Source organism: Poecilia reticulata, linkage group LG4, assembly GCF_000633615.1.
Source record: "Poecilia reticulata strain Guanapo linkage group LG4, Guppy_female_1.0+MT, whole genome shotgun sequence".
Taxonomy (NCBI): Eukaryota; Metazoa; Chordata; class Actinopteri; order Cyprinodontiformes; family Poeciliidae; genus Poecilia; species Poecilia reticulata.
The window spans coordinates 12,834,440-12,845,606 of record NC_024334.1 but is presented as its reverse complement, the minus strand read 5'-3'; the positions used below and the strand labels follow the sequence as shown (position 1 = coordinate 12,845,606).

Here is an 11,167-nt window from a genome sequence, read left to right as displayed (position 1 = left end):
TCCCTTCGTCTTGCTTCCTGGGCTTCCTGCTGGCCCATATGAGAACGAAGAATGGAAATCACTTCTGATATTGTGGGTTCCTTACCCTCATTACTATCCACCCCTCCAGAGGCTCCATTTTCCTCTCCAACTTGCTCCTCCATTCCGACAGGCTGGTTTTGAGGTTCTCCTTTTTGTCCTTTGGCACTCCTTCCTGCTCTTTGCATGGCTTGGTAAGGGGAGAGGGCTACAAAAAAAAAAAAAATAACTGGTGCCTTTAACTGCAAGATCCCACTTCTGACACCACTGTGATGGACCGAGCAGTAAAGGAACAGCCAGGCACCAGTTTTAAGTCAAAAATAATTGTTTTTTATTTAACCCAAACAACACTTGGGTAAATAATAGAAAAATGACAAAAATTGGGCCCATAAAAGAGGTCAAAGTAACAGACATCAACTCATAATAACTCAAACAAACAGACAAAAAGGGGAAACTTAAATACTGGCTGATCAGGCCACATACAACACACCAAGGGGAAAATACACAAAAACCTAACCGAGACCAACATAGAAAAATCCCATCCCCCACCCCTCTGGATGATGAGTAGTGGTATGAACCAATTTGCAGTCTCAGCTGGCTTGCTCCACCCCATYTCCACCTCTCTGCTCTCCTAAAGGATTGGAGCAGCCAGCACTAAGGAAACTCAAAAACAAAGGTTAAATCAAGCAAAACACAACAATGTAGACTAAAATGTGYGCACTTATTCTAGAATACAATGCAATGTGTTGCCTTCTAAACAAAACCAGTTATTCTGTAAATTGAATCCTAGACTTAAAGAAACCCAAATATAAGTGAGGTGAACCCATTTGTAGTGAGAGTGAATGTGAACCCGTTGCGTGTGGTGAAAGTGAATGTTACCACATTTGTGTGGCTGTAACTGCAGCCATTACACTTTCCCTAAAATCAAATATTCACTTCCATACATAGACACACAACAGAAAGCTCTACAGCTGACACACAAACACCATGCCTCTCTGCAGTTTGCAGTCTTTCCTCTAAAGCAAAGATTAAGAGTAATACAAAGGGGGATCTTGAAATAGGATTAATTGCTCTCTGTTGAAGAACAATTTTGTCCGTCTTTCCATACAACTTCTCACATAAGCCGCTTTATGTTCCTGCTGGGGAAACACTAACCCTCGCACACACAACAAATTGATATGCACTGACATCGTACTTCATCCACAAACAGCTCCTTCAGGATGAGGATAGAGTGGAAAGGGCACTCCAATGTAAAATCTGCCATAATAACACTATCAATAATAGTAACAGATTCAGCCATAAATCTCTTCTATTGAGAAACATGTTTTATGTAAGCAAATGCAATATTTGCAAAGAATAACAAAGAAAGAACTTGGATGTGACTGGTGGTGTGGCTCATTTACGTTAACTCTATCAAGTTGGAAGCGCACGTGCAAGAAATCAAGCGAGCATATGTGAGATCTAAAGACACGCAGCACACATTTTTAATTTTTCACAGACATATCTGACATCAGTCTCACTGCAAACCTCTAAAGGTGTGACTACTCAGCATTTATAGTCGCGTGTAACCTGGAAAAGAAAACAACCCATTTTCCCTGCTTTTATTCACTTTAATAGACTTGCATTCTTTTATCTTGAAAAATGAATAAACGAATGCAAGTGCATGCTGCCCCTTCTCAAGATGCCGTCCTGGGCGGTTGCGCATGTCACTCATATCAGGAACTGCCACTCCTTGCAGCTTCTTTTGACACATATCCTGGGCAAAACATTTTTCTTATGTGGTGTCCAACAACTATCATATAGTTTGTTGTTGGTCTTAGGGAGAGACCTAAGATGACTTGCCTAGAATTCTGCATTTGAGTTCTTGTAACATGCCATGTCCTGGCTAGAAGAACTCTGTTCTTGTTTTCCCACCTTGAGTAAAAGGCTACATTTTTCTGTTTTGAAAGATTACGTATTGCTGTTCAAACCTGAGTGAAAGACATAAAACCATAGCAGGCCAGTTAGGTCCCTAGCCTCATTTCGGATAACTTTACATTGGTCTTCTTTTATTTTGTGACAAAAACTTTCAGAACCTCTCATCTGTTACTGCCTAAGTTGATGTACTTTCATGCCTTGGGCCACCTCTGCATTTTAACAATTTGAAATATTTAGTAACCCATCTTATTTGGCACTAATGTACAGACAGAGCCAGCCGGGGACTGTTGGCGAGCCCAACTAGCTTAAAAGGCACACACAAAGAACCATACTACTGCAGACCTGTCAGATGATGGGGTGATGAACGTAGTGCACTACCAGCAGCAGGAAAAAACTGAGACAGCATATGGGTTATAATTTAATACCACACCGCAACAAAATGATTGTGGCTATGAAGCTCTCAGTGTAAGCAGATTATGTACTTAAATTGAGATGTTGGTGTTGCTGTTTAGTTTTTAGAATATCCCCCTAAACTAGGATTAAAGTTAATTAAATGTTAGGACCTTAAAAACACTTTTTCCAGAAAACATGTTAAAACAGGGCTAATTTGCAGTCAGTTGATGCATAGGAAAGTGTGTTGTGTAAGCCTGTGGATGTTCGACTCTTATTGGGCGTTTAGGACTATGACCTGAGCCAACTGCAACAGCCTGATGCCCTGGAGCCAGAGTGTGTAAAAGTGGGAATCAGACGTCTGGACGAGAGGCCCCACCACCATGACCACCAGTACCCCCTCCGCTCTGCTGCCCCTCAACAAGGAGATATAGGAGACTTCATCCATGAGGTACACTGCTTGGTTCAGAGTTTGTAATGATTCACATGTTGAGGTAAACTGTCTGAAGTAGTGTTTCCATCAATGTTTTTTATATGCATTTTAAAGTATTAAACTGCAGTATTTGAAATAACTTTCTCAGTTTTGAAAAATTGTTTTTTACACTGGTTTATGGCTTTTCTGAAAAATACCAAAAAAAACAACAATCTTTTTCAATCTCCTCTTCCAAGGATCTCTCCTGAGAAACTTTTGGCATTAAAGTTCTGACATAGTGATTACAGTCTAAACCTTCAGCATGAGATGCGTGGTCCGTACTAATTTGCAAGCTCTAGATCTTATGTATTACAGCCAGGTGTAGCATCAACAACTGATTAGGTCACGCTCTGCACTCCAAACCAAGAGATTAAATTGTGTCATTTTAAAGGGGCAGTATTTTGTATTTTCCAGGCAAATAGTGCCATTTTATAGTACAATCAAGTACCTATCTTACCCTCAGTTGTCATTAGATCACTATATACCAAATACAACTTAAAAGTAATTTAACTTCATAATTTAACACCTTGAAACTCGGCCATCTGGAAGTCATCACAACATGGCTATTCTATTAACCCTTTAACAACGTTTTTATCAGCATTGCACTGAGAAGTAGCTCCTATAATGAGATCAAATGCTGAGTTACACCACCTGTTTGCTAATTGCTGCTGGCTAGTTTGAAGGAGCTGAGTGGTGAATTGCAGTGGAGGGCTGCTCTGTGAGGCAGAAGCTTGGGAACTGCAGCTCCGAGGAGGAGCTGCTCATTGAAGGCAGCACTAGGTCCACCTAGGCATTTTGAACAACTGAATGGTTACCATGGGAGATTAAAGGATTTCTTAGACATATATGAAATAATCAAGACAACACTCCAGGTATAGCTTTGATGAGGGAATGCACAGCATGATGTAAAGCTCAAAAATGTTGATTTTACATAATACTTCCCCTTTAAAAGTTTGCTCAAAATTCACAACAGTTGGATGAAAACATAACTTGAGAGCTGTAAAATAAGCAATGTTGGGGTGCTGTGATGACACAGGGGTAGAGCACACAGGTTCAAGACATGGTGACCTTTGCCACATGTCTTCCCTCTCTCTCATTACCCACTGTCATGTCTAACTACTCTCAGATAAAAGCCACTAGGGCCAAACAGAAACTTTTTAACATAATAATAATATAATAATTATAAGCCAATTTTCGAAACCAAAGAGGCCACACTGAAACCAGTCTCACTTGCCAACATTTAGATGTTAAACAAGAAATTTCCCTAGACCTTTGTCTTTATGTATTACAATAGAAACATGGTCGTTGTTCGTATATTGAACTCCAATCCAGAGTCACACAGCATTCTGGGGGATGTAAGCAGAGGAAAAGCTTTAGCTCCTCAAACTCTCACAGGTAGCTAAGTAACTCTTTGATTACCTAGCAACAACTTGTTGAGTAACTTGTGCAGGAGCAGTTTCAGGTTTCATTATGGTGCCTCATAATAAATAAAAAATAGCAGAGAGGAGAGAAAAGAGAAAATGAGAACAACTGGAGAGGAAACTGTGGATTAAACAAAAGTTACGGCACCAGTTTGTCAGTATTTCAGATATTTAAAACAAAAAAAACAATGAACCCGTAATTATCGATATTGACTGATATGAAAGCCTTAAGTTGTCATATGTTTTTCAGCAATATTGCCCAGCCCTAGCTTAATGTCACATTAACAGGCTACATTCTCATTTGTCCTCTCACATGGAGCATTCCCGACTTCCTTCTGAGTGAACCAGGTCACTTTTAACACACTACACACAACAGGAATGTCCTGATAATAGGGGTTCCTTAAGATTGTCGTAAAGGGAAAACCGGAGCAAAAGTCAACATAAAATTCTTACTGTGTGAACTCTGTATCACATTTAAAGTTTCATCTGCCCTAGCATCTGTAATCATAGGACAGGTGTCTGACCATAATGCATAGCTTTCAGTGCCAACTCCCCATAACTACAGTCAAGCACAGAGAAAGAATGTTGATGATTTAGGCTAGTTTGGGGGCAGCAAGGGGTTCGTTTGATGTTGGAAGACCTCGTTGGAAGTCCAGCTCATTTTTTATGTCCTCATACAAACTGAAAGACAAGATGCTGCCTGAAGCAACTATGTATGTGAGCTGGTGGCTTAACTTCAGGCCAAACAGGGTAATCGGCTGAATCTACTCACAGAGACAGCATCTGTCCAGCCTGACCCAAATCTTTCTCTTTTCTGTCCTCCTCCATAATCCCTTCTTCCCCCTCAGCTCCTCCTACTGTCTGTCTCAACACTTTAACATACAGCCCTCCAAATTTTCTCTGCTAAAGCCTTTCTCGCTTGAATGTTTTTTTGTAGGACTGATGTGCCAATATGTCGTGGCTGAAGTACTGGGTTGTAGGTGGGAGTGGGTGTTATAATCCAAGTTGTTTTCTAAAGTGCTTCTTTCAGGGGGTATCAGTCAGTCTACAAGGGTTGTCAAAAGGGGTGTTATTCTTTCAGATTGATATTCCATGCTCTTCTTTGGTATGAAAGCATGAACACTGGATCTATAATAGTCTTGACAGAAAAATTATTGTATAACTATCGGACTACTTTAATTCTCTGCTACAGTAGGGAGAACAAGTATTTGATACACTGTAGATTTTTCAGGTTTACCCACTTGCAAAGCATGTAGAAGACTGTAATTTTTATCATAGGTACTCTTCAACTGTGAGTGATGAAATCTAAAACAAAAATCCAGAAAAATACAATGTATGATTTTTAAATAATTAATTTCCATTTTATTGTGTGAAATAAGTATTTGATCATCTATCAACCAGTAAGAATTTTGGCTCTCACAGACATGTTAGTTCTTCTTTAAGAAGCCCTCCTGTTCTCCACTCATTACCTGTATTAACTGCACCTGTTTGAACTCGTTACTTGTATAAAAGACACCTGTCCACACACTCAATCAATCAGACTCCAGCATCTCCACAATGCCCAAGACCAGAGAGCTGTGTAAGGACATCAGGGATAAAATTGTARACCTGCACAAGGCTGGGATGGGCTACAGGAHAATAGGCAAGCAGCTTGGTGAGAAGGCAACAACAGTTGGTGCAATTATTRGAAAATGGAAGAAATACARAATAAYRGAAAATCTCYCTYGGTCTGGGGCGCYATGCAAGATCTCAYCTCGTGGAGCATCATTGATCTTGAGGAAGGTGAGGAATGAGCCCAGAACTACACAGCAGGACCTGGTCAATGACCTGAATAGAGCTGGGACCACAGTCTCAAAGAAAACAATCAGTAACWCTCTAYGCCGTCAAGGRTTAAAATCCTGCAGTGCACGCAAGGTGCCCTTCCTCAAGCCAACGCATGTCAAAGACTGTCTGATGTTTGCAAATGACCATCTGAATGGGAGAAGGTCATGTGGTCTGATGAGACAAAAATAKAACTTTTTGGTTTAAACTCCACTCGTCATGTTTGGAGGAAGAAGAATGATGAGTACAACCCCAAGAACACCATCCCAACCGTGAAGCACGGCGGTGGAAACATCATTCTTTGGGGATGCTTTTCTGCAAAGGGGACAGGACGAATGCACCATATTGTGGGAAGGATGGATGGAGCCATGTATCGTGAGATTTTGGCCAACAACCTCGTTCCCTCAGTAAGAGCACTGAAGATGGGTCATGGCTGGGTCTTCCAGCATGATAACGACCCAAAACACACAACCAGGACAACTAAAGAGTGGCTCCGTAGGAAACATCTTAAGGTCCTGGAGTGGCCTAGCCAGTCTCCAGATCTGAATCCAATAGAAAATCTTTGGAGGGAGCTTAAAGTTATTGTGTGGCCCAGCGACAGCCTTGAAACCTGAAGGCTCTGGAGGAGCTCCCTCCAAAGATCTGTATGGAGGAGTGGGCCAAAATCCCTGCTGCAGTGTGTGCAAACCTGGCCAAGAACTACAGGAAACGTCTGATCTCTGTAATTGAAAACAAAGGTTTCTGTACCAAATATTAAGTTTCTTTTTTCTGGTGTATCAAATACTTATTTCACACAATAAAATGGAAATTAATTATTTAAAAATCATACATTGTATTTTTCTGGATTTTTGTTTTAGATTCCATCACTCACAGTTGAAGAGTACCTATGATAAAAATTACAGTCATCTACAAGCTTTGCAAGTGGGAAAACCTGAAAAATCAACAGTGTATCAAATACTTGTTCTCCCCACTGTATATGCAGTAATATTATGGTTGCTTGCTCAACAGCATATGGAAAATCTCATGCCGATCCAATGGAGTTTAGGTTTATCTAATAAAAGTTGACAGTTTGATAATTGTTCATACAAGTAGTTTAGCTGTCAGATGTACAGCTGAGGTTAATACTCAAAGGATTAACCTGTGACAAGAGACACACATGATCATTTTGCATATCACTTTGTGTGTGAAGGTTTTATACTCTGGGTAATGGGTATAATGGGTAATTTGAATCCAGTGAGGCATTAAAGCTCGCTACCTGCCAGGCTTGTGTTGCTGTATAATTACTATATGTTTAGGATGCAGTGAGGTTTTCATGTAAGTTTTGAACTGTACATAATATTGTTACGGGTTATAACAGTATTGTGGTTACAAAGTTCTAGTACCATTACACAACCAACATGCTACAGATAGTGGGTGTTTTTGCAGCAACACAACAGGCAAGGTGTCAGGCTGGGGAATTTAATAGCTTTGTGAATTAAAGAGAAAACCTCATCGTGGAGTCATTCCTCTCTTTGGCAAGCGATTGTTACAATTAAATGAAATAATGCAAATTTTTAATAATACTATTTGGTCACAATATTGGAGGATGAGGGAGGTATAACTAGTGTAAGAATGTGAATCAGGCTGTTGTGAAAACCACTTACCTTATTTTCTATTGCTTTGCTAAGTCTCTTTCTGTCTCCTTCTGCCTGCTAAAGGGGGTAGCTTACTCTAAAGCCATTTCCACAGCAACACACTGAGTAACCTGGATGCACTTTTTCCTTACTTCTTTGTGGATTCTTTTCAGGGCCTGAAGGCTGCAGACCATGACCCCACGGCTCCCCCTTACGACTCTTTGCTGGTGTTTGACTATGAGGGGAGCAGTTCTACTGCCGGCTCCCTCAGCTCCCTGCACTCTTCGTCAAGCTGTGGAGACCAGGATTACGATTACCTTGGCGACTGGGGGCCACGTTTCCGCAAGCTGGCCGACCTGTACAGTGGAGGAGATGACTAGCGTCATCGGCCCTCCACTAATGGATTCCACCCTACTGTCCTTGCTGCAAGGTTTAGGTGATGGGTGGGTTAAAACAGAAAATATTGGATTATATTTGGGTTTTGGCTCAACACTTCTATATTTCAATGGACCAGCTTGTTTACGGTATCTGCTGCCTCTTGAGGGCCATCAATAATAGCAGGGGACGATGGTGACTCTTGGCCTAGCGAGGCCTTCCACTAATGAGCATCAATGGGCTGGATCTGAGAGTTAGCTGTTGTGCTTCTGAATGTGTGAAGACTGAGCTCCGGCAGCCATACTACAGATGCTCGCTGACACTTGAGTCTTACAGTTCAGCAACACTGGGGTAAAATGTGCCTTTTTGTGCATTCTTTTGATTGTGTTCAACTTATGTTGATTTAAAGTTCCTTAGGGTTTTGCAAAAGCAACTACAGGGGCATATGCCATTATGAATGGGTGTGTATTACTAACCCCCTTTATTATTTGTATTTATGTCTGTGTGTGTGTGTGTGTGTGTGTGTGTGTGTGTGTGTGTGTGTGTGTGTGTGTGTGTGTGTGTGTGTGTGTGTGAGAGAGAGAGAGAGAGAGACAGAGGAAGATAGACAGAGAGAAAGACAGAGACTGTGAATAATTTCCATGAAGACACACTGGAAAGATTATTTAAAGGACGAAGTCTACTTGGGATGTCTTGGATGATTCCACCAGCAAAACATGCAGCCCTGTGTCCTAACAGCTCTAAGGAAGCGCATGCAGGGTCATTCATGACAACATAATATTCATTTGCTGTTGGGTTTTTGTTTTGTCTTTTTTTTGTACTGGCACTGTTTAAAAGCATAATCTTTTTTGTGTGTACCTGTGAATGGAACGATAAAAAACATCGGCATATTATGCATTTTAAATTCAAGATATTTCTATACATTATGTAGACAGACACAAACACTTTTTGGTCTCACTATCTAACATTAAAGCAGATAAAGCCCTTACAGATGAAGGACAGTTAGGATTACCAAAATTATTTCTGTTCTCAGAACAATTAGTGGATTTTTACCTTTCTATGGACTCAGAAGTACATAGAAATTTCCTTGGAATTTGGGAAAATAGCATCTTATGATTTGGGTCAAATGTTTCCTTTCCAAAGTGTTGCTCATTCCTCTAAACAGAAGGAGGAATTGGCAACACTCCAAACTGCGCCAGGTTTGGAGACTGCCCTGCTTACTCAAACCTTGCTGTGCCTATGCATTTTCCATAGGATTTACCATCAAAGCTTTCATGATGGCCTCATTAAAGCATTGATGTTGGGGACCTTGTAATTTATTTGGCAACATGCCTTGGGACATTGTCCACTGGAAGACCCCATTGGACAATGTCCCAAGCTTCAGGTCCCTTACTGATGTCTTCAGGTGTTGCTGCAATGTTTTTAAACAATGTTCTTTCCTTCATTCATGTTACAAAGTGCACCACTCCCTCCTACAGTAAAACACCCACACAACATGATGCCAACTAACCCAGCACTTCACAAATGAGATAATGTTCTCAGGCTTGCAGACTTTCTCAGTCTAATAATGTTTATTAGGGCTGAACTCTTCTGAGACCACACCTTTCGAGAAATGTTGGTCTTTAACCCAGAGTGCATTTGCAAAATGCAATCTGGCTTTTTAGGATGTCTTTGGAATAGTGGCTTTTTCCTGTTTGTTATCCATTTATCTTCCATTTATCTTTGCAGCACAGAACCCATCTCCTTCCTTATCAGGATGATGATTTGACCATTCCCATGGTCTTTATTCTTGCTTGAACAGATGAACGTGTCTGGAGGAGTCCAGGCATCTGGAAACTGCAAATATTTCTGATATCATGGCTGATTTTCTAGTGATTTCTCCATGACGTCAAGGAAAGAATGGTTGTTTGAATTGTCATCTTAAATACATACACAGGGTTTGCCTCCATTTAACTCAAATATTAACAAATATATCCAAAGCCAAAAAACCCATAACCTTGTCACTTGGGTTTACTTCCACATTATCCAAAGACATGATAATCTGAGGCTCACAGACACTGTATGGTTGTTTTACCTTATTTTACTCCAGGTTTATGGTTGCAAAAAAATCAGCATCAATCCTGTAGTGGTCGTAGTCAGTTGGCAGGATGGGTTGGTTTGAAATCTTGTTAATGTGATATGTGGTGAAGACTAGAGTCTGCAATAACCAATCCCACTCAACTTCAGTGTCTCTGTGTTGCCCTGCGACAGACTGGCAACCTCCAGGGTGACCCTGCCTCTCGCCCGGAACGTTAGCTGGAGATGGGCACCAGCAACCCTCCCGACCCCACTGAGGGACAAGGGTGCAGGAAAATGGATGGATGGATGGATGGATGGGTTTAAGTCCAGCTTAATTTAAAGGATTGAAATCTTAAAAAAATATATTTCCCAAGAAACAAATTTTAATATCTTAAATTCAAAACTTATTTGCGGTATCCAGTCCAAACCTCGTTGTCTGTTAAGATACAAATAAAATCATATTTAGAAAAAAATCCATCAAGTCATTCCAAAACCCTCCAACAGCATAAAAAAAATAAATGTTCCAAACTCTCGATGCAAAAGTATTACAAATATTACAGTCAACACATCATAAAAATCACATTTTGATTTGATTTTTGGAATAACCTTAAAGTGTTTTAAATTGCAACACTTTAATTTTGTAGTGGAGTGGATCAGAATTCAGTCACCACCTGCTACTAGGACTGTTTATCATTTAACTCTGAAATGGTTTCTGTTCACAGGCTGTGGAGGATTTGATTTTTTTATTAAGTTATGCTTACATTTTCTGTTATGTTGAGTCTTTTAATTTATATGTATGCAATTTTAAAATTCTGGGCAATTTGAGTAACAGCCAACTTCTCATATTACATAATGTCATTATTATTCTCTGCCACCAGATGGGAGTGTCTGCAAAGTTATGACTGTCCATTTTCGGGTTAAATTATGGCCCACTGAGTCTGCAGATGAGTTGATAAATCCTGTCACAACAAGAACAGCTGTGAAGTGTGTAATCCTCAGTGTTTCAGTAAGGAAAAAAGAATCCTTACTGAAAGACTGTAAACTTGAAGTTCACAGTGTGAACTTCAAGTCTTTTCGAAATC

General features: G+C 40.4%; 1 protein-coding gene across 1 annotated transcript in view; it reads left to right on the top strand.

Moving 5' to 3' along the window:
• The window catches only part of LOC103464061 (cadherin-2-like), a 154,792-nt gene extending 146,208 nt beyond the window's left edge, over positions 1-8,584 (top strand). Inside the window, 2 exon segments of the mRNA XM_017304265.1 lie at positions 2,615-2,776; positions 7,826-8,584. Of these exon segments, the coding sequence (XP_017159754.1) occupies positions 2,615-2,776; positions 7,826-8,032 (369 nt within the window). The 3' untranslated portion in view covers positions 8,033-8,584.
• Positions 8,585-11,167: the final 2,583 nt, after the last annotated feature.